Source organism: Rosa rugosa, chromosome 4 (genome assembly GCF_958449725.1).
Source record: "Rosa rugosa chromosome 4, drRosRugo1.1, whole genome shotgun sequence".
NCBI classification, from domain to species: Eukaryota; Viridiplantae; Streptophyta; class Magnoliopsida; order Rosales; family Rosaceae; genus Rosa; species Rosa rugosa.
The window spans coordinates 30711612-30735507 of NC_084823.1; the positions used below are offsets into that span (position 1 = coordinate 30711612).

Sequence of the window (23896 nt, forward strand, 5' to 3'; positions counted from 1 at the left end):
TCGTTTTCAATACTTGATGTAGTCGTTTGGAATAGGAGTGAGCTGGAGGAATCTTTAGATGCTAGGCGGTGAGTTTTAAGGTTAGGACACGTGTTGGCTCATAGGCTAGTGTCGTGCTCAAGAGGGAACCTTCCTCAAAAACTGAAGCCCCAAGTTTCTATATAAACTGATCGAAGCGACGAAGCCGTAAGTTTCTATAAACTGTAGCCCTAAGTTTCCAAACCCATCAAGAGTAGTCTTGTTTCCAGAAACAATTCTATCCATCAAAACCTAGCTACTCATCTTCTTTCCATAAACACTTCTTTCCGAAACCAAGAAAAGCAAGATAAACATGCAGCAAGACTTTTCGATGGAGGAGAGCAGACGCAATCACCTTCCTGGCCAGAGGTTCTGCCCCATGGAAGATGAACTAGTTCTCTTCTATCTCAAGCCCATGTTGAGCGGACAGAACGTGCCCGGCAGAAACCGCGTGGTGTTCGACTGCGACCTCTACGGTCACCAAGAACCTTGGGAGATATGGGAGGCCTTCAAGACCAAAAGACCACACAACTTGAGGCTCAACAAGGACATCTACTTCTTCACCCAACACAAGAAGATGAGTTCCACAGACAAGCGTGTGCGCCGGAATGTTGGAAGTGGCACCTGGAAGGGCGACGACTCCGGCAAGCCAGTACGATCTGTTGAAACTGGTCGTGCTGTTGGCTTGAAGAAAAGATATACTTACAAGAACGAAGACTCGGTGCACAATGGCTGTTGGATCTTGTATGAGTTCTACCTTGATCGATCACTCATAGACAAGAAACAAATAGTGAAAGACTATGTTCTTTGTCTATTACGAAAGAATGGTGAACCCAAAACCAAGATCGAAAAGAAGAGAAAGCAACGTGAAGAGGAAGAGGTTCTTGAAAACAATTATGCCTTGGATGATGGAGAAAACTCAAATAGGGAGCAAGAAGAGTTGCTTGAGCCACAAGAGAAGCGGCAACGAACGGTGCCATCCATTGCTAATGCACCACTAACAATGCCATCAGAAGATGATGCTGCATTCGCAGCTGAACTAGAAGAGTCATTGGAATGCTTTGAAGATGATAATGCACCCTCAGAAGCTCACGCAATTGGCTTTCAAGGTGAGGAAAATGGTGGACAGCAACCATTAGCCGAGATGCAGGCAGGCCCTTCATTCGGGGACGATCATGGGATATTTAATATGCTGCCGGAGGAAGATTTTCTCTGGGAGGAACTCTTAAAAGAAATGGGTATAGAAAAGGACGAATCAGTTCTTAATGGTGAGAGTAGTAATATAGATATGGCTGAAGAAAAGGAAAAGAGCACCCTTCATGCTCCCACATCATCCATGTCTGCGGCCTATGATGGTTGCAATGATATGCCATATTTATCCTCGGGAAAAGGTTGCCTTGATCCATCTGGAAGCAATAATGTGTGTGGAGGATCAATTGGCTTTCAGGATGGTGCGTACTGGGTTGAGTCTTTGGTGGAGGTCCCAAGTACGGTTGAGCAACAAAAGACAGCTGATGAATATTGTTCAGATTGGTTGGAGTCGATCAATTTTAGTCCTGAGGAGAACAATTTGCTTTGGAGTGACATGCAATGGTGATCGTAGCTGATATTAGCATGAAAATAGCCTAGCTATTAAGATTAATTGACAACAATGTCAATAAATTTTGTTTTAATTTGTTGTATATATGAACGCGTGGTACTCTTTCTTTTGTCTAAGATTTTATCCCAAATGGGTTTTACTCGGAAAAGGTTTTAACGAGGCCACAGATATTTGCGTTCTCTGACTTCTATAAGAAAGTCTTACATTAATGAAATCTTCAGACTTTCATTAAAAATGAACAAAGAGTCTATATTTCATATATATTCAATCTTCAGACTTTCATTAAAAATGACTTTCATTAAAAATGAACAATGAGTCTATATTTCATATTCAACTAAATGGATAAAAGCTTTGATTAGACTCCAAATCGTATTACCTGCAATTGGTTAAATTTACTAGTAGGTGCAACATTATTTGCGAGGACATGTTTTGTTCCTCTTGATCTCATGCACCGCAAGAAGTTAGCAGAGACGGCATGGTTACTAATCTCAAGATTTATGCAGCTAGTCTTTAAAAGATAATTCAAAACTTACATCACCTTGTACTTGTATTAGACTACTTTTGATGAAGGATTACCAACTTCTAACCCACAATTATCAAAGGGAGAAAGAAAAAATTGGGTTGGAAGGTGATAAAAGAGGTAAAAATCATTCTTAAAATTGGGTTGGAAGGAGATAAAAGAGGTAAAAAAAACAAAACAAAAAAAATTCATTCTTCACTTCCCTCTCTTCTGGTTCTTTGGGTTGATCCACTCTTTATGCAGGGCTAGCTTTAGAAGACTTCAAGTTTGTTAGATTGCATGAGCTTAGTCAATGAAGCTCTAAATTGGCTAGAATAGAGAACTCCCAATCCCTTCAATTTGTACAGATTCCTCATACGTTGCTCATTAATGAAACCAAAACTCCCAAATGGAAACTCGATTATTGAAAACTTCCCAACCTTACAAAGACAACAATACAATGCGGTTGTATCATTTTGTAAAGAAAACCAAATTACGCTCTTAATTGAACATAACTATGAACCTCAACGTACGTTGTTTTCAGATTACATTGATAAGAAGGAAATAGCAATTATTGGAAAAGTAGCAGGGATTCTCTGGAATCCATTTGTCATTGATAGTCATCTTTGTACGTAGCACTATACAATCCTACACTATATTCCTGTACATGTAGCTTCAATTAGAATAAGAGTATTGGATAAGCTGCCCTGTTCTGTATATCCTCGATCTAGATGAAGCAACCTTATGTCATTAATCACAACTGTGTCTGCCGTCAGCTGGTACCAAGTAAAAGTCCCCAAATCAATTAGTTATATTGCCACATTATAAGAACAGAACTATAAACACGAGCGGAGAGGAATTGTGTGCAAAGAAAACTAGACATGTCACCACAGTTTAGCAATGCAATAAACGACGGTCAGTGTGGTAGTATTATCTTGTGTCAGAAATCTAGAATTCTTAATGTTAGTATTATTGATTCTCATGCTCGTTATATACATTGTCGTATTACTGATATCACTTCAAATGTTGCATGGTCTACAACCTTTATTTATGGTTTTCCATAGAAACATAAACAATGCAATAACGCAAAAGGTAAAAGTATAAGTAGGTAATGTTCTATTTCCCAACAATATAAAATTGTACATTGTTATACTGTTAAATGTATAATAACGACTGCCTACCTGCTGAAAACTTCCATTGGCATTACCATAAGAGAGGGACAAAATAAATGCTAACAATAAATTGCATACCCAACCACCCTTGAGGAGGGAGATTGGTTTATTGACAAACTGATAGATTCTATAAGAAATTGACCTAAAGCAGTCAAATTGAATTGAAAATACATCCAATCATGAAGTTCACATAGAGCCAATTATGTAAGTACGACATAATTTATAGGGCATGAAAAAGCAATAGAAGTGTGTACCTGGTGACGTATCAGCAGGTTGAAATTTCAAGTTGCAAAACTGTGTCTTGTGCATATCATCACCTTGGAACTGAGGCAATTTTGAGCCAGTTATGTTGCATACAACTGCTTTTCTCTTCTTTTGCAATTTTCCAGCTAAGACACACTCCACTTTTTAGTTTTTAAGAGCATCATCTCTTGAATTTCTAAGCCAATCAAATATAGATCCACTATAAGAAAAAGCAGAAGGATCCCTCAGATCGTTGTAGAATGTATCCTACATACAATAAGCAATTTACTAGAATTAAGTGGAAAGACCATCTTCATTTGAAACTAAACATTGAATGGATCCAACTTCTTACTTCTATGAGGAAATATCCTGAATGATTATGCTGACCATCTTTTTCCATCACCTTGTCTGTTAAACAGAATATCTTATCCCTCAACTCATTGCTTGATCTTGTCGTCCTAGGACCAAGAATTCTTGGTCTCCAAGCAAAACTAGCGTCATCATTGCTTGATAATGATTTATTACAGGATAGTGACCAAAAAAAAAAAAACTAACTTCACAAGCCTATTCAATGACAGTTTTTGGTTTTGCTTTAATTGCTATGTGATATGAAGCTTTGGAAACATGGTTCAGCCACAAGTGTTATTACAACCCTTACCCAACAACCTAGCTAGTTAAGAGCTTACGACCAACTCCAAATTGAGAGGAGGTATTGGTTGTTGAGGATTTACTCAAGACTTTCCATCATTACAGATTCCATGATTTGGCAATCTGCAGCAAAGTTCCCATTCAAGGTTATGAATGGAAGCATCTTCGATCAGCCAGCCAGATTTTAGCATGGTTATCTCTTTGGAGTTGGTTAATGTTTGAGCATGGTCATCTGCTTGCAATTAATAATTTGGTTATGACAAACGTGAAATGTGTAAAGGCATTCATGATCAGAACAAAAGATTCAAATACATCCAAGAAAAAAAGAAAAAAATTCCACTTCTTTTGGCAATTCAAAGCTACTTAAAAGAGCCCTTTTACAGTGTGACTGAGGGAGCAACCCAAAAAAATAAAAATAAAAAATAAATCTTGGTACATGTTGATAGCAAAAGAAACAAAACTTGAGTCTGAAGTTTGCTAAATCGGAGCTTCAAATTAAAACAGCTTGCATGAAGATAAAATTGAATTGCCCCAGACATTTTAAACAGACTTGAGGCCCCATCTATTTCCATGTGAGAAACTTGCAAAGACGAGTTGCTATTATGAAAACTACCGATGATTAAAGATACAAGAAGATCTTACCTGATAAAATGTCAGCTCCATTATCAAACCAATCTCTAATACAATGTCCTACAAAAGTCAAAAGCCAGTTAATACAAAATTGCATACCTAGAGTCCTAGACAAATATACCAGCTGCATGCAGAAATTATAGTTTATGTGACGCAGTCGAAAGTAACCTAGGTTTACAAGCAATAAACCCTAAAAGGATAAATCTGGAGTCCACCAGAGATAGATGAGAAAAACTCTCAATTTGATTGATAATATGATAAAAGATAGATTCTGCAGCCATTTAAGATTGCTTATATATGAGAAAAGAAACCCTAGGGTCTCTAAAGCCCACGGGTCAAAACAAAACAAATCCAATTTGAATCCGAAAATTCTGAAAAATAGTAAAACGCAGTTTTGAGGCCCGAAACGATCCCGAAAGCCCGAAAAAGCCCACACGTCATGGCAAAGCGACGAGTTTTGTTCCTGGCGTCGTTCCCTTTCCAGAAAGGTATAGCAATCACGATTCGGACACTGAATGCCAAATTTGCAGCAAACCGAGTTTTCCTTTGGATTGATCGAGCTGTTCTTCGATTCTTTAGGAGTGTCACACATGCACTTACTAGAACAACCACTCTTCTAGCAGGTAAGTCAATAACACTGAGATGTCAATTCAGAAATGCCATCCCCTAGCACGCCAAATTCTCTGTGTCTTGTCAAAACGACGAGCAGCTTTAATCTTCAAGTATAGCTTATAAGCCCTCCCTAACTTATTTGAAGCAAGAAGTTTACTTAGTTTGCTATAGGTATGCTTGGGCAAAAACCTTTTCGTAGAGACTCTTCCATGACAAGTACAGCATTTTCAAGCTGCCCTATGTTGCAAAGTCCACTGATTGCATACTCGATCATAAACTTCGATATCAGAAGCATAACCACATTCCTGCATCTCATCCCAAATATTTAGCAACATTCCACATTTACCAAATCTAGATAGGCGCATAAGCAATAGCTTATAAGCAGTCAATTATATTCTACATCCGACCTTTCTTGCTTTCTGGTAGATCATCATAGCAGCATATGGTGGACCATAGCTACATAAGGCTTCCATAAAAGAGGTTATAGTCCCCATCGTAGGAACAAATCCTCGACTTAACATCTCATCAAACATCTCCAGTGCATCTGCCACTTTCCGGGCTTTAAGGAAACCAGCAATCAATTTGGTATAAGTATCAACATTTGGATCACAACCATTACTCGACATACACTTGAAGTAGTTTACACATTCATCTAATATTCCCAATAGAGATAAAGTTAGAGATCATTACATTGTATTGTATGCACTTGCATCATATAATTAAAGAACTTTCTTCGACCCAATGCTCTGAGGATTATATGGTATGTATGAACATGTTTGGCTACATTTGGCTTCTGAATTGCCAAATTAAAAAACACAGCATTTCTTATGGAGAGCTTGTCTGAATTTGCTACTTACTATGAACTATGAAGGGTCTTTATTCGAAGGAGGTGGTATCTAATCCTTTATGTCCTATCTGCAAGGAATTTCCAGAATCAGTGGAACATGCATGGTTCTATTTCTTTGCCCTTGGGTAAACCAGGTTTGGTTTGGCATTCCATTGTGTTATAAAATTGATCCTGCAGTAGTGACTACATTGGATGATTGGCTTTTAAAGGTGTTCACACAACTATCATCTTCTAAATCTGGTTCAAAATATCTTATGTGTTGGGTGGATCTTACATTATGAAATATTTGGAAAGCGAGATGTGAAATTGTTTATGAGCATTTGTCCCCTAATCCTATCGGCATTATTCATAGAATAGGAGCCGCCATTGCTGAATTCCTCAATACTACTAAAGTTTCTGCTCATATTTGTGCTATTTTGCCAATCTTAGACTCTGATGATTCTAAATGGGTGGCTCCTTGTCCTGGAAGGATTAAAATTAATTGTGAAGGTGCTTGGGATGATGTTACAAGGAGGGCAGGAGATGGTATTTTTGCTAGAAATCATCTGGGGCAATTGGTGGCAGGCTCCACTATCTCTGTTATTTCAAATTATGCCATTGTTTCTGAAGCTTCTGCTATTTTGGAGGGGCTGAAGTTGGCAAAATCACATGATTTCCAGGATTTCATTATTGAAACTGATTCTGAACAGATGCTTTTGGCTATCAATAATCAGTCTCAGAAGATCCCCTGGGAAATCTACCCTCTTCTCAAGGACATTAGAAGACTTCAATTTATATATGCTTCATTGTTGTCCATGGAATTTGGTTAAGACTTGAGAGATCTTCAAACTCAGCTGTGGCTTGGCTTGCTTGTCAAGTTAAAAGAGGGATGGATCTTGGTAATTGGGTATTGCACACTCCATCCTCTCTGTGTAGAAATAGACTGCTGAAATAATGATAATTTCCTGAAAAGCACATTCCTTGACTAAAGAAAGACCCTTGATGACAGTAGAAGCTTCCAGTTGCAGAGTAAAGCCTGTAATGAGAGACTTGGTTTCTTTCAGCAATCAGGGCTCTTGGAATGCAAATTGACCATTTAAGGAATAGAATCATAGCAAGCCTCCATAAGAAAATTACTAGCCTATGGAATTCCAGGGCACTCCCAAAGAAACTTCCAGACCTTAGAATTAACAATGCAATGAGGGTTTAAGCCTGCCACCATGACTCTTATGGTAACCAGATCTAATTGGTAAACTCCCAGATTTCTCATAGGGCCAAATCAACCCAAGCAGATGCTAGTGGGATGGACTCGGTAGCATTAATAGCGTCCTCCATTGTAAAGTGACGGTCAAATTCCAGCATAACTTCACCCAATCCACCAGATCAGTAAATTTTTTATATGGAAGCAGCCAAATGCTGAGCGTGGAGCATAATCCCAGAAACACCAGGAATCCATCTATCTGCCCAAGTAGTACGTTTCACCATTCATCACTAACCCACATAGCATATTTATCAATCAACTCCAAGCCAGGATGATCTAGAACCCCAAAAAAGTGATATTATTAATATCTCTGGAATCCAACATAGAACAAATATTGGTAATTATGAGTGGTTGGAGAAACATTAGTCTGGCTAGAGTTGTTAGAGTCACTCTCACCAGCTCAACTTTATGCGATATACCTAAACCTAATCATGTAATGTCTTCTTTCAAGTGCCCCCCTTCTTTCAAGTGCCCCCCTCAAGTCACTAATGCCTTGGATAATAAACAAAGGAGCTTCTTCTGGAGTTCTCATGCTCAAACTTCCTCGAAACATGCCTCCACCCCAAAATCGATGACTGGATTTGGGAGTTCAGCCTGAAATAGTGAAACTGGTTTCAATATTGCAGCTCTGGCAAATCTATTGAGATTTCATCATTGACGTCTTATGACACATTCTTTAACTTCCTAGCCATATGAAATTGATTAGAGCATACAGCATATGGGATAATCACATCTACGTGAAAGAGCTTATGGAATCCATCAATCCAAAAGAAGGGTAATCCCATCTGCATTCAATAGTTTTGCAAATTGCAACGTAAGAAAACTTGGAGAACTTGTTATTGGGGGAAAAGAACAGAACAAAAATCAACTTTACTCGTTTTCATCTTCGTATACATCAAATAGTACATTGCCATCAATTTAATACAATAAGGCCATACAAACAATAGTACGTATGTCCGGCATTGTCTCTAAGCTATACAACACACAAAATTGGCTACAATGCACAAGCCTTGAACAAAATGGGGAAAAAGAACGGAAAAAAAAAAATGGGGGTTTTGTGAGGTACAGATAATACAGTGGATTGCCGGTTAGAAAGCATTCCAATTATCAGATCCCTTCTTTGGATTTTGACTCTCTGATGTGACCTTAAAGGGGCCAGAAGAGCCAAATGGATCTGTGTCATCGAAACCAAAATCTTTTGTGCTGTTTATGGAATCGAACCTTGTGTGGCCATGACTTTGGCCAAAGTCTTTGCTGCTGCTTATGGAATCAAACCTCGAGTGGCCGAAATCTCTAGTGCTATTCATGGAATCAAACCTTGTGAACCTCTCAGGTTGAGAAGAAAAACCACTGTCTTGCCTGCTGCTGAATGAATCAAACCTTGAGAAATTGTCAAAGTAGTGATCCCCGGCCTCACTATATCTTGGCGAGTTGGCAAACCTCGAGACTGGTGTGCTAGGAACAGAGTCTTCAAAGAAAATGCTCTTCTTCTGAAAGGCGGTATCTGCATTGGGGGATCCAGTTCTTACTGGGTTGACACCATAGTCATCAGATCCAAAGAAATCTCTGTGCTTCTCAGAATCTGTGCCCTGCAAGTTGACATCATATATGGGAAACATCAATGCATTTGCTGTTGTCTTGTAATCACTAGCTAGAGCAGTACTTTAGATGTTAGTCTCACCTTGCCCTTGTCAGTATTAAATCCCCAAACGGAATCAATATCATCATTATTGTCAAAGGCACCCCAGGTCGATTCATCAAAACTTCTGTCACCAGAAATACAAAGTATCAATCAGCATTAGCATAAACAGATAGCATGGAGAGAATTATATTAACACCTACCCGTGTGTTTCTCCATCTGCTTCGGAATTTTTACCATAGTGGATGTCTGAGAAGTCTCGAGACGGGCTGTCTACAGCAGTCCTTCCAGCTAGACTGCCATTGGGACTTCTTACATGTTCATCTTCACCGTGGGTGAAAACAGATTCACTTTCATGTGCATGATCACCATTGCTGTAAGAAATTCCTGACTTTCCATCAGTAACCGATGATGAATCAGCAGTTGAACTACGATCTGGGGAAGCCTTTTCTCTCTGGACAGATTTTGTTGAGGAATCAATTATGAGATCATTGCCAAATCCTGAAAAGTTATTGGAACTCCTATTAGTAAGAATGAACAAGTATTTTTACATTTTGGTTAAAGTGCATCTGCATATCAAATAGGAAAAAGAGATGAAGAAAAAAACAATCATGAGGTATAGTAACAAGAAAATCTGCACTACGAAACTTATGACAAACCTTCATCTTCGAACTTGTCCCAATCTTCATCCCAAACAGCTGCTCCGTCTTGAATTCCAGGTTGCCAACCTTAAGAACCATCACATGAAAAATGTCATGGAATAAAACCAAAATAAGAAGGCAAATTATTATGAAATGCGATAAGGTAATTTTCAAGAATAATGAGTGCATATGGAACAATATAGTCACATTCTTTAAAAATTATCTGCCTTGGCTCCAAAAGTTAAGGTCTCCTTCATGATTATCCTTTGTGGTACAATGGCTTTACAAATAGAAATGATGAAGCCAAGGCAATCAATTACTTTCACAATTTTCCATGCATGTATTGAAACAATTTTGTATAAAACAGAGGTGAATTATGTTAATTTCTATAATCGTTGTTTGTCAGGCACATCATATTCATCCTAGATCACTCATCCATCACATAATGAGGTTTCTTCAGATATCTCTCCTAAAGTTTTATTTACAATTTCCATGTTCTTCTCACAACTTCCCTCATTTCTAACTTTTATTAGTTTAAAACTTTGAGATATCCATTTTTGGAGACATATTCAGATATTGGGCATAGTATGGCATTTTCCTCCAGTGTGGGTCCTTGCTTAATTGAAACAACACAGAACAAAGGTTGGGAAAGATACGAGAGCCTGCATACCAGTTGGAAGCTCAATTATTGCAGCTGACTTCATGTCTAGCCCATGTTTCTTGCAACGTTCAGTAAGAGCCTTTATTAGCTCCTCAAGATCATATTGTATACGATCAGCTCGGACCTAGAGCAGCAATAATCCATCAGCGGTAAACAAATTAACATATAGTAATAAGCCCATATAGCTAATGGCAGAGGGTGTACCTGAAGGATACCATCAGCACTACCTCCTTGCTCCATTCTAACAATTGCTTGATGCAATTCCATCTTCCTCTCCTGAGATGAATCGAGTGAAGACAAAATAATGAAACACTTTCTCATGAATAAAACACTAGGTCATTCAAAGAAGATACACATCTAGACAGTCACAGAACAAAACATCAACAATAATTTGCAGCTATGTGACTGATCTAAGGATGTCCTAATTTGTAATACCTTCACCCATAAAGAGAATGTAGAAAATAAAGCTTGGAAAAAAACAGATAGAAGGAAAATGACAGACATGTTCATGCGCGGAACAATGGCATGGTTCTGAGCTCACAACATGGAAACTGAAGATAATAGTTACTACCCACTTGAAATAAATAATGGTATTACCTGAACTTCACGAAACGTGGCCTCCTCAATGGTTAACTTAGATGCTATTTCTGCCACTTGTTTATATTTCTCTTCATACTTCTTACCCAGTAGTTCAGCCTGTACTATCACTTGTTAGGACAAGCTAAAGGGATACCACTTGTGCCAAATGAGAGCATTATGGTTCTGTATGAATTAGCAAATACCTCACGCTTGTCTGCCAGTGCCCTTTCTGTGATCTCATTTAATCTGTTATCACATCTGCTTTTATACAGAACCTGTAAGCAAAAATGACAAAATAGATGAAGCACAGAAGATTGCCCAAACAAAAAAAAGGTGAAGCACAGAAGAGTCAGCTATGACCAGAATTCTACTGTTCAAGAAAGAGGCAAAAAAAAAAAAGTATATGATATCTAGATGAAATATCTAGACAGCTAGTTAACCAAACAAGGAACCAAAGGCAACGAAATAATGTACTTATATCTCATAACTTAAGTTACTTTATGAGATAATTCAAGCATCAGTTCAGCGAACAGGTAAACCCTACTCACATAGAAAGATTACTAAGAGGTTTGCGATGACCAAATCAATTAGCATCTGTGTGTTAGGGTATGTTCAAGCAACCAAAGGCAACGAAATAATGTACTTATATCTCATAACTTAAGTTACTTTATGAGATAATTCAAGCATCAGTTCAGCGAACAGGTAAACCCTACTCACATAGAAAGATTACTAAGAGGTTTGCGATGACCAAATCAATTAGCATCTGTGTGTTAGGGTATGTTCAAGCAACCAAAGGCAACGAAATAATGTACTTATATCTCATTACTTAAGTTACTTTATGAGATAATTCAAGCATCAGTTCAGCGAACAGGTAAACCCTACTCACATAGAAAGATTACTAAGAGGTTTGCGATGACCAAATCAATTAGCATCTGTGTGTTAGGGTATGTTCAAGCTGTCAACCAACATTACAGAATCACTAGACACCCAATAATGATAAACTGTGAACCAGCATGCATTTCAACTACTTAGTTTTTGATACCCAGAAATCCTCAACCCCGATTCACAGGCTGAGGGCCACCTTCGCTAACCCTACAATATTTAGGAGGCAGAAAACTCTAGCAAATAGCTAGTTAGGTAAACTGAAACCCCAACCACATGAGCAAGGCCTGAATTGTTCTTGCATCCGTTTTTATAGATCAGCATAAAAATATATATATCTGAACCTTTTTACTTAGCAAAATTTAAACAGCATGCCTCTAATGACAAGGAAGACAGGAATAAAGAAAGATAGAAGCTACTTACAAGTTCCTGCATTTTCGTGCGATAGAACTCAATCTTCTCTCTTGAGTCCAAAATCACATTCTCAGTTTCTTCAACCTATCAAATCCAGTGATATATAAGTATGAATGATTTGCAAGGAAGTAAGCAAAAGGCACATATAGGACTTGGGAAAAAAAGAAAAAAAGGAATTGGGAAAAAAACAATGTGGTAAGTCAACTAAAATATCGAGGTTTCTGGAAGCCAACTAGCAAGGCATAGCCTAAGCAAAAGGCCGAGCCAGTTTAATTAAAATTATAAATTTAAAGATTCAGAATGAGAAAAGGTCATCCCAGTCTATGCACAAGTGAAAGCCAGGGTCACAGGGTCACAAGGCCCAATCCAACGCCAAGGGCAAGCAAACACCTAGGGCAGAGCCAATACCAAGGCTAATCTAATGCTAGCGCAAGGCCAAGCAAACACCACATCGAGCGTTGGCCAATAAGACGAAACAATGTCACTCCTAAATGATATGATGAGACCGAAGTCAATTATTCTAATAGTGTGCAACTTTCAAGACTGTTGCACTTCATCTACACTTTCAACCAATATCTTGAATAATAATTGACATAGAGGGTATAGCAGGTGACTCAAACTAACAACTTTCCGGTTATATCTATTTAGTTGGGATGCATCAGGTCACTTTTTCCAAAGGTGTTAGTTCAGTTCATTCTGTCTAAAAAAGTATAAGGCCTACAGAATTTTTTCAAACCTTGGGCTTTGTATCTCTGTGGTACTGACTATCTTTTTTGAAAAAGTTGCTTGACAAAAGGAAGAGCAAGGTAGTTTGTTCAATAGGACCACATGACCAGCCTCTCAGTGCGGTTCTAAATTATTTAGGACTAAATCCTAATCTGGAATTGCTAGACTCTCATTAGGATATACAAAACCTGGCTAGTGACTATTCTTACTTTAATAACATCATCTTATCCCCATCCTATCTCCCAAATGAGACTGCAGAAACTTAAAGGGCCTGATATACATTTCAAGCAAGATTGTGGTAAGTGATAACTAAAAGCACAAAGGAACTTGCCTCTTTCCCTGCACTGTTAGGGTCTTGAGGTCTTGAGTTGGCTGAATCCTGCTTCCCATTGTCAAGCTGGTTTTGAGCCAAGCCCTCCATCCCTGGCACCCTCAAATTTTGCTGATTCGGTTGCACTGTACGATCAGCCTGAGGGGCGTTTCCCTGAATTGGTGGCCTCAAACCAGTGCCAGGTGGCATCATCTGGGAACCTTGCATCCCTTGATGTTGTCCAAAGCCTAAATGCAAGAGAAAGAAATATCTCACCCATAAAAATCTAAGTAAAATAAAAGATGTTGGAAAAGAAACCCAAAATGTTACCAGGGTGGGGACTCCAAGCTGCATTTCCATAACCCACTTTTGGTTGACCTGTCATTGACAGCAGTGTCTCATCCAACATAACATTGCTTGGAAGTGTAGCTGGAAGAGGCCGACCTTCCCTGTAACGTTCCATCAAATAGAGAGAAAAGCAGAACTCTCTCAAGGAAAGCATGCTGTCATTATCCTGATCAGATAAGTCCCACACCTGCTTTAGAACCTCTGTGAAAGACCCAAATGGATATTATTGAGCATTTGCAGAACCAAACAAAGTCTTTTGAAAGATTCTCCAAATTCAGGTAAAAGTATATTCATTTCTACTACACCGTCATTATTAAGGGTGTCATAAACATCTTCGACGAAAATCAAAGTACCAAAAGTAAATGAAAATTCTTAAGGTGTCCAGTAACAAGAAATTATATTATATCATGAAAAAATTAGGATGATTCCCAATTAAATACATACATATTTGATCTCCCATCTATCCCCAAAAAAAAAAAAAAAAAACATAGATGTATAATCAGCATTAGAGTAGGAAACTGAATTAAAGCAGACAAATCCCTACCTAAACTTCATTAAGCATTATCTTTCTGAGATGTTTACCAAGAATTTCCTGTTATGATAATAAAAACACACCAGATCACCCTACAATCCCGAAGTCAACCAAAAAGATATCATTTTAATCAACCCCTTCACGAGGCACACATTACCAATTTGATCTAACAACCAAGAAACTTAAACAAAAACCATTTAAGAGCAGAGTGATGGCCTGAATTTCAAGAAGAAATCACTAGGTTAGTTACTAAGTTTTCAAAATCGTCAATCAAAGATTAGTCATCCAACCCAGTGCATTGTCTATGATTAATCCAAATGGGAAAACCCTTACCTCTTGGTAACCTCCAGCTCAGAAATAGATTTCGTGCCTGCTCTCCAGTGATTTTCCCATCTCTGTCAGTGTCTACTTCCATAAAGACTTTTGTATATTTCTGAACATCAGATGGCTTCATCTTTGGCCAAGGAGGCTGTGAATTTTCAGAAGTAGAGTTTCCGACTCCAACTGAAATTGCAGGTGATGCAAAAGAGGAAGGACCCGCAGCTGAAACTTGCGGGCTTGAGTTTGACGGTGCCTGGGGCCGCTGAAATTGGCCACCAGAAGGCTGCATTGTGAATGCACTCAGTGAATCAAGTGCATTGAGCTTACTAGAAGATTGGGACCCACTTGAAACTGGAACAATGGCTGATGGCGTAGGTGCACTACTAGCAGAATATGTTGACCCAGGAGCTCCTGGCTTTGATTGAGCAGGGGCTGCAGAAAATAAATCACCTGAGAAACCCGAATTGGATGCAAACCCATTTCCAGAAGGAACTAATGATTTAGAGTCATTCACTGTCGCCAGGGAAGATGTTGACACTGGAGGTTGTGGTTGTGTTGTAGATGAGGGCATGGAAGGACTAATCCCTCTCGGACCAGAAGGAGGTGCACCAGTGCTTCCACTAAGCCAATTATTTGAGTTCATTACATTGGGACCCCCCATACCACCTCCCACACCCTGTTGTGGACGGGAATATCCACTAGTAGGCATCCCAGGGGTCATGCCTTGAGGAGGTCTCATGGACTGGTTTTGCTGTGGCTGAAAATAATTCTGGTTCATACCTGCATTAGGAGCTCCTGGTCCTCTAAACCCAAAACTTTGAGATGTTGGTGGCATCCCCATACCCATCTGTGGAGCAGGTGCACCAGCCATAGGATTTGCTTGAGGTGCAGATATGGCTGAAAGATTGATTTGTGGAGCAGGAATTTTTGCAGCAGCTGGCCCGTATAATGCAGCCTTGACTATATCAGGCGTTAAATCTCTCTTGCTTTGAGCCACAGTCACAAGTCTAAGAGCATTATAAAATTCTGGCCGACCAAGGAAACCAGTTTTGTTCTGATCCGCATGCATCCATATCTGCAAGTCATAAACAAAAAACACTTCAGCTAAATCAAAGTTTAAATTTCACCCAGGAAGTAAAAGAAATTAATAAAAATGCAAAAGGATTGAAAAGTTTCAAAGGCTTCATATATACCAAAGCAGTTCTGAGCAGCATGCTAATCTATTACTCGTAAAAAGATCCCCGTACATGTGGCTACTTGTCGTGGCAAGGTTAGGTTAGAGGAAGCATAGGAATTCGAAACAAAGAGAAAAAATATTTACTTGGAAAATGGCTTTGGAGGTTTTGTTTGGAAAGGGGTTCTCTTTGGTGTGCTGTCATCAAAAGCAAAATGGGGTGCATAAAATGGGTTAAGATTCTAAATGGTAAGTAGGGGTTGGACAATTCTTTACGCAACAGATTTTTTCTTTGCTCTTACCCTGGGAAGATATCTTTTAAGGCCTAAATTCTTTTTCATTTTACAGTTTTTGGGTGGGGAGTGAGGAGGGTGAGGTCCAGAGATGGGCTCGAAAAACAGTTTATCATTCTTTGTTTCCTAGTATATAGTATCTGCCTACATAAATCCATTGCTCGCTGGTACTTGAATCTTTCCCCTGTTGCTTTATCGTGGGATTAAGTGAATGAGCTCATTGAGTTACTGAAAAGTTGTGTTGATCCCATCCAAGCAGAATCATAACGTTTTTTTTTTCCTAGCAAGTCCTATAAAAAGAAACTAACGGATGGCCTCTCTCCTCTTTTTGGTCCCTCTCAAGCAATCTGGAAGGCTACGGTACCAGCCTGAGATAAGTGTGACATGGTGCAAAAGAGAAAGCCTTACTGGTGCATCTCTCTTGAGCCCTAAGTAGTGGGTACCATGTGAAAGTAATGCTGAAAGCTTCGATGGGAAAATTGAGTCCACTTGTTTTCTCCTTGCGGATAAGGTTGTTTGGGGAGGCTGGCTTGGGTTGGTGATCCCGGCTTCTTGTGAGGCTTTACTAAGTGAAAAAAAAAAAAAAGTGTTTTCTGGAGCAAGGGCCTGGTGATTGATGGCTGTGCTATGTTGGAAACATTTTGGGTTGTTTGGCTGGCGAGGAACATGAAGAATCATGAGGGTGTCAGACGAAGTAGAGCAATTTTATACATCTTGTCATGCAAGGTCTTCTATCCAGAATTCTACTGTAAAGAAATCTACCAATTCTCCTGTCGGAGTTCCCTCGCACCTTTTATCTCTTATTCTACACGGAAGATTTTCTCCACAAAAATAGAATCAAGACGAAAATGAACCGAATTGCAAATGAAACAATAGACTCAGTGGCAACAGCTCCAAAAACACGAGCAGCATCAAGATTCTTCGAACTCTTTCACGTCGTTAATGCAGTAATATATATAACTAACTAGCCTACATCAAGCATTTACTTCAATTTTTCCAAGCCAGTCACTGTGAAGTTGGCTTCGAAAATGACGAACAGAATTCTAAGTCTCCCTACTCACTATCAACTACGATAATTCGATATTCCAGCTCAATAATCCACAATACCAAAGGATGAAATTCGAAGATTAAAGCCAAAGGATGACGAACCTGAGCAAGAACTGGTTTGGGCAAATTGGCGCCCTGAAAGAAAGCGACGGCCTCAGCTCCGCTGATCCTGCCATCTCCGTCCAAATCCGCTCTCCGAAAGTAAGCTTCCAGCTGATCCGTATACGCACCGGCCGCCATTTGTCTCCGATTTCGCACAGATCACATCCAAAACCCCAAACCGAATCAAATCCTGCTTGAATCTCAGGCGGCAATGGCGAATCGAATTGTGGCTGCGTGGGATCGAGGGATTGGTCGGTGGATCGATTAGAGGTGAGAGAGAGGGAGAGAGAGAAATTGGGTCTGTGGTGTTTCAGACCAGAAAGGTAAGCTTCGTTTGTAAAATTTTCATTGCAATTACAGTTAGGGGAACTTGACTCGGTTTATTTTATGTAATAACTAGCTCCGTTGCAAGAAGAAAATATTTATATTATGAAACTGCCCCCGTTTTTCTTTTCTATTCTTACTTCACCCTCGGTTTATTCTATGTTCTCCGTACGCAACCACATATGCCCACTAAATGATAAGTTTGTGGTTCTTAACTTATGAAAGTTGTTTTTTAGAACTTAGGTCCCGTTTGAGATTGCTTCGCTTATAAAAAAAAAAATCAGTTTTTGTCTTTTTAGATTATATTGTGTTGGGTAAATAAATTTAAAACAGCTTTAATTGAAAATTATTAGTCACTGGCAGCAGATTTTAGAAACAACTCAAATGTTACTTTTAGAAACCACTTTCGATTAAAACAAAATCTGCAATTGTTATATGTACTGACAACACTTTTAAAAAGTACTATTTATGAAATATGAAACTGTTTTAATTCACAGTTGTCCCTACTGTCCTCCGTCACTTGTCCCTACTGTGAGTCTGTGACACAAGGTTCCTCGAAGAGAGAGAGACACCGCCTTCGGAGTGCGACTTGTGCCATTTTGGTGGTGGCTGTTAGAACTGAAAAATGGAAACAACCGAACCGATCGGCCTCAGTTCGGTTCTAAACGGTTTTGGAAATTTTCACTGTCAAACACGAAGCGATTCATAGCAACGGTTTCGGTGACAGTTCCTTGTAATTTTAATGGGATCCGAACTTATCCCAGGCCTAGTTATTTTGTACCCAAAACAAGACTTGTTGTCACAGTTTTGATTCTAATGTCCATCTTGAGTGGTTTGTAAACGCTCCAAAACTAATACGGGACGCCGTACTTAGTAATAAAATTTATCTTGTCCTTAAAAAAAAAAAAGGCTTAAAATTACAATTTTTTATTTTAGTATATAATTTAAAGATAAAATATTGTTGGTAACGAGATGTATAAAATTTGGATTAAATTCAGTTTACTCCCCTGAACTTAGGGCCTAAAATCATATTGGTCCCTCTTTCTGAAAATCGATTACGATGGTCCCTATACTCTCAAATGACATCACCCGAGTCCAAAATTTGAATTTGGCTCGAAACATGACGTCAGCTGCTAAGTTGGAGCCGACATGGGGCCCACTTTTCAGTTTTTGCAACCCACAAGAAGGGCAAAACAGACATTTTCACAATAACATGATTTTTTTTTAAAAAAAAAAAAAAGAAGATGTCTTCGTTTTCTTCTAAACCTCCAATTCCCTTTCCTCATCCTCCTCCTCCTCCTCCTTCTTCTTCAGAACCCATCAAAAACCAACCATCGTCAAAGAAGTCTTATCAATTCCCATAACTGTATCACTCAATTTCCACATCTAAACACAACATTGATATCATATTACAAAGAAAAGCAAATGTCACAGAGTGATCACTAGCCTAGTAGCATTACAAACCCATAATTACAATCCATATAAGCTCAAATGCACATCTTCAAACACAAATTGAAGTTCGAAACCCATAATCACAATTCACAACATATTCCACTGTACCCCAACCACAGTTCAAGCTCTCAATTTGAAGATACACACTAGCAATTCGAGGATCATATGCTGCTTTCACAAAATTCTCACAAATTTGAGGTAGCGATAATCCACTAGAGGATCGGCTCTTTAACTGATCAGCTATCTGGAAAACCAAAAACCACAGCTCTTTCAAATTCAACACCGAACACTGTAAATACACAAAAACAAAAGCAAAATGTGAGAATTGATCAAAACCTCGCCACGCAATGTCATGGTCAAGACACTTCCTTTCTTGACCCGCTCCCAAGGATAAGCAATGAGCATCCGAAGCTTGATGACGAAGCTCTTCCAGAGGCTTACCTCCTGAAACTGAAACTTGCCGCTCGGATAGTTCTTGTCCGTCGTAGCTTTGCATTTTCGGCATCAATTTAAGCCTCGGGGGCCGAAACGCTGCCATTTTCGGTCTATTCGTCTGGTTTGGTCGCAGAGGATGAGTCGTCGAAGGCGTGGACGGAGAGGCGGCGGCGGCGGAGAAAGAGAGGAGGAGGAGAGTAAGAGAAGACAGAGGAATTGCTTGAGGGGTTCTTGGAAGACAGAGGTGTCGGTGAAGGGGGCGGCAGACATGGAGGTGTCGAGGGAGACGACATCGTTGCCGTCGGAAGAATTGATGGGTCTGGGTCTTTTCCGGTCCGACTCAGAGCTAGTGAGGAAGTTGTTGATGACCCGACCCGAGCGGGTGCTCTGGAGCTGGATCTGGGATTGGCTACGGGTGCGGATGCCCAGAGGTCGCTTGGAAGCTCTATTTGCTTCCATGGCCGCTTCACAGAGAGAGAGAGAGAGAGAATATATATAGAAAAAAAAATTTAAAAAGAGAGAAAAAAATTTAAAAAAATTGAAATGTCCATTTTGCCCTCATTGTGGGCCCCCATGTCGGCTCCAACTCAGTAGCTGACGTCATATTTCGAGCCAAATTCAAATTTTGGACTCAGGTGATGTCATTTGAGAGTATAGGGACCATCGTAATCGATTTTCAGAAAGAGGGACCAATCTGATTTTAGGCCCAAAGTTCCCGTAAACTGAATTTAATCCATAAAATTTCTATCATATGTTTGCCCATTTTTATTTACATATTTAATTTTAAAATGTTTAAAAGTATAAGCAAATAAACAAGTCATTTACACATAAAAAATAATAATATGCGTAACGCGTATTGTACTTGATGTAACCGCTATATCCCGCTTAAATAATAAGTGTTTGGCTTTCACTCTCGTTCTATCGCTTTCTCTTTCACTCTCTCGCTTTCTCCGTCATTGTTGCACACTCTTACTCTCTGTATCGATTGAATTGAAATATTGTGTATTACTGATTGATTCAATTGTTTATTGTTTTCTATTTATAATTTGGGTTTTGCTTATTGTTCTTCGTATTGTTGAATTTCAACTTTTAGGATTTTTCTTAGGTTGTCCCGTCCTGGAATTCGCTCTACAGTTTACATTTCGGGTGGTATATTATTGAATGCTTCTTCATATTGTTAATTTCTTCTGAATTTTACTGTACAATTTACATTTCCTGGTTAATCTCTTCTGGGTCGATATATCTGGGAGTTGTACGTATCCCAAATAAGTATATATGGAGAAATAGGAAGAAATAAGAAAAATTTAGAATTGGATATGTTCATACCGAATCGCGAGGCATTAGACTTAGATTACGCTAACAATATAGTGGCAGGAGAGAGTACAGCCAAGGAGAGGTCAGGTTTTTCTTAAGATGTCACGTATCTTCTCGCTGAAACGTTAAACATGAATCAGACTAGGATCTTCTCTTATAAGAAACCACAAATCCCCCCAAAATAAATTTCCTCACCCCCTTTGGCTGAGTACAAAAATGTAAGGAAGCCCCGACTCATAGAACATTTGGATGCTCCCAATCTTGATCAAAGACGATTTCTCCTTAAATTTGCTTGATTGGGACGGTAACAATGTCGTATGTTGCTATTGCTCTTCAAGCTACCATTTATTTACGCCTCAAGCCTGTTAGGTCCATAATCACCTAGTAATTATTCCCCTAACCTTGCGCTTTTTGCTTAATCTTTGTATTTATTTATCTATATTACGTTTCCTATTAATGCTAGGAAAGTGAGTGAATGCTCGAAAATGCACCAAGATGGTGGATTTGACACATTTTTGGGTGAAGTCAAGGTGGAGGCAATAATAAATGAAGAAATTTTGCTAGAAACAAAAGACAAAAATTCATACATATTGCCGGATTCCGGCCACTTTCCGACCAGTAATGTGGTGGATAGCAGTCAATGGTGGTGGCCAGTGGTCAACTAGCCGTTATGGCTAAAGGAGGGAAAATGATGTTGTTTTAATCTAAATTTCAAATAATTGGTGAGTGGAGAAATGGTCCCCCAGCATGAAAGTAACATCTTATCACCTTTGTCTCGAACTATGTATTGAATTACCCTTCTACCCTTATTTTATTCTCTTAGATCAAAATATCTATGGGTAGTTTAGGAAGTCCACCAAATGGGTACGTACAAAGACATGATCCACTGTTCATGTTTCACACATTGTCCATTACATTGACACCCTTCATCACATTTCATCTCCACCCTTCATTTCCATGCCTTGGCCTATATAAACCTCATATCCTCTCTCTTTGCAAAAAAATTACGCATTCCATACACTTCACAATTCGGCAAAAACTCCTCTCTCTAGTTATAGCTTTAGTTTTTCATAGTTTAGGTCATAGCTTTAGAGTTTTGTGTAAAGATAGTTGTATAGCTTCTTGGATTTGTCTAAAACCAAAGCATCTATACATATTTGATCTTGTAAAGGTGTTTACACATGGTGTCATGACATTGACGAACTTGAATGATGAAACCACTTTTAAAGTGAATGGTCATCGGGTCAAACCCTTCCTAGAGAGTTCACCCAAAGACACATATGAGGAAGTAAAATACTTTAAAGACCCTCCATCCATTTGAGGAAGCATTATGGACCACATTGATGTCTTAAAACTCAAACCCGTGTTAGCAGATTCCAAAGGAAGAAGAAATAAGGGAGAGGAAGCTTGAGAGTTAGTGGAAGAATGAAGAGTCTGAGAGCACTTATTTGTGTTTGAGTCCAAGCTTGTAGATCAATTTGGTTCTTTATACATGGAGCTAAAGGATGGCAAGGCCCAATCCTTAGGTTATATATCACCATTAAAAATATGCATTATGGAGCTAAATGAGGGTCTTCAAAGAGTTTGCACTTTCTTAACTCTCACTTTTAATCTTTCCTCGCATGAATTATGTGTTTAAGTGTTAACATGTTGTGATTCTGAGAGTTTTGGACAATCATTTTACCCGTGACCCTTGAATAAGACACAAAAGATTTAGCTTTTATTTAAAGAATTATCCAAAGTTCAAGTGTGAGGTGGCAACCCTTACTTTCTCACCATGTATTTACTTTACTTGTTTTGAATGCTAGTTGCGGTCTTAATGATGCATGCCCCCCAAAACATTTATAAGATCTTAATAGCTTCATAATACATTAAGGACTATATGATGTTTAAGTGTGAGGTGCTTATTAGGCTATTACTTAGTTGGTCAATTAATTGGGTTGACTAGTATGTGGTAGTTAATTGATTAACATGTTGTCTTATGCCTAGTTTTTGTTTCACCATTGTTCATTGCACATTGAGGTTTAGGTGTGAGGTGTAAGACTAAGTAATTTCATTCTTTATCCTTGTTTTTACTAATAAAATGATTGTTCCGTATTAGTTATTACTCTTCACAACTAGGCTCATACAAGTAGAGTGGAGTTTAAGGTCTGGTTTGAATGAAAGAAGTGTATTCAAATGAGCTTAGCTCCACCAGAATCTCTTCCTACCTCACCTGGTTGTATTTCAAAAGGAGTTACTGAAATGTCGAGTGATGATTTCTACACCAATTTGAAAAAAAAAATCCATAAAAATTGAAAATTTTTGAAAAAAAAAACAGCAAAAAAATGGTGGCTTGCTTGTGAGGTTCTGGGTGTGAAACAACCTCCAATGATGAAACTGAACTTATGTCCTAAATGGATTAATGGATTTTAAGCATGTTTAGTGATTAAAGATCAATGCTTATTTAATAAATGAATTTGGCGTTTTGTGCTCGCATGCATTTAAAGTCATATTGCCGTGTGATTTTAGATGTATTCATGTGGGAAAGATGTGGACTAAATTTGCTAAAACTATCTATGCCTATATACATGAGTTTTTTAGCCTAAAAAAAGTGCATACATAGTCTAAATGCACTAGTTCTTTCATTGTGTGATCAATTCATTGTGCATGTAATCTAGAACTTGCTTCAAATCTCTTGAAACTTTATATCCAAAGCATGAGTTGTTATTAGGGAAGACCAAAGCAATAGGGATCCACCATGGCCAAAAAATAGCTTTTGTCATTGAAATTAAAATCCACTAGTAAGCCAATTTGAGCCTATATAAATATCAGGGCCGGCCCTGAGGGCTGCTGCCTAAGGCGGCCGTCTCAGGCCACCTACTCTGGGGGGCCACGGAGGATTTTGTTGTGTATATATATGTATATATAGTTATTGTGTTTTCAATTACAATGTTGTGTCGCGTTGCTATAGCGGAAGTCACATTAATTCGCAACCTCTCCATCCAAGGTTCGAATCATGCTTCCCTCTTTCACTTTCCTTTTATATTTTTCAATCAGTTGAGTCAACTCCTTGGGCCCAGTTAGATTTCCTTTTATATTTTTCAGTAAGTTGAGTCAACTCCTTGGGCCCAGTTAGAACCTTGCAACTTTGCTTCTCCCTTTCATCTTTTTTTTTTGGGAAAAAAAATACAAACAGTACCCAACCTATGGC

At 38.8% G+C, this 23896-nt stretch overlaps 2 protein-coding genes and 1 pseudogene across 3 annotated transcripts; 1 reads left to right on the plus strand and 2 right to left on the minus strand.

The window, feature by feature from the left end:
- The first annotated feature begins 331 nt into the window (after positions 1–331).
- Positions 332–1615, plus strand: LOC133744640 (NAC domain-containing protein 2-like). Its single transcript, XM_062172714.1, has one exon. The coding sequence runs from the start codon at positions 332–334 to the stop codon at positions 1613–1615; it is 1284 nt and encodes a 427-aa protein (XP_062028698.1).
- Positions 1616–5460: 3845 nt separating this feature from the next.
- Positions 5461–7583, minus strand: LOC133744641 (putative pentatricopeptide repeat-containing protein At5g43820; annotated as a pseudogene).
- Positions 7584–8364: 781 nt separating this feature from the next.
- On the minus strand, positions 8365–17555 carry LOC133742363 (actin cytoskeleton-regulatory complex protein PAN1). Of its 2 annotated transcripts, none has more exons than XM_062170028.1 (13): positions 17179–17555; positions 14575–15637; positions 13692–13910; positions 13383–13609; positions 12335–12409; positions 11233–11304; positions 11048–11146; positions 10655–10726; positions 10460–10574; positions 9808–9876; positions 9352–9649; positions 9191–9272; positions 8365–9098 (listed from the first exon to the last, which is right to left on the minus strand). In XM_062170028.1, the coding sequence occupies exons 1-13, from the start codon at positions 17314–17316 to the stop codon at positions 8598–8600; spliced, it is 3030 nt and encodes a 1009-aa protein (XP_062026012.1). In that variant the 5' UTR covers positions 17317–17555; the 3' UTR covers positions 8365–8597. The 2 variants fall into 2 exon arrangements, with proteins under 2 accessions (XP_062026012.1, XP_062026011.1); XM_062170027.1 differs by having other exon boundaries at positions 9191–9275.
- Between the last annotated feature and the right edge of the window lie 6341 nt (positions 17556–23896).

Excerpts from the sequence above, each read along its gene's own strand:
- LOC133744640 (XM_062172714.1), top strand. The coding sequence starts at position 332 with ATGCAGCAAGACTTTTCGATGGAGGAGAGCAGACGCAATCACCTTCCT.
- LOC133742363 (XM_062170027.1), bottom strand. The coding sequence starts at position 17,316 with ATGGCGGCCGGTGCGTATACGGATCAGCTGGAAGCTTACTTTCGGAGA. Across the intron at positions 11,305-12,334 it reads GCACGAAAATGCAGGAACTT|GTTCTGTATAAAAGCAGATG; the intron begins GTAAGTAGCTTC and ends TTTTGCTTACAG. Across the intron at positions 10,575-10,654 it reads GTGCTGATGGTATCCTTCAG|GTCCGAGCTGATCGTATACA; the intron begins GTACACCCTCTG and ends TTGCTGCTCTAG.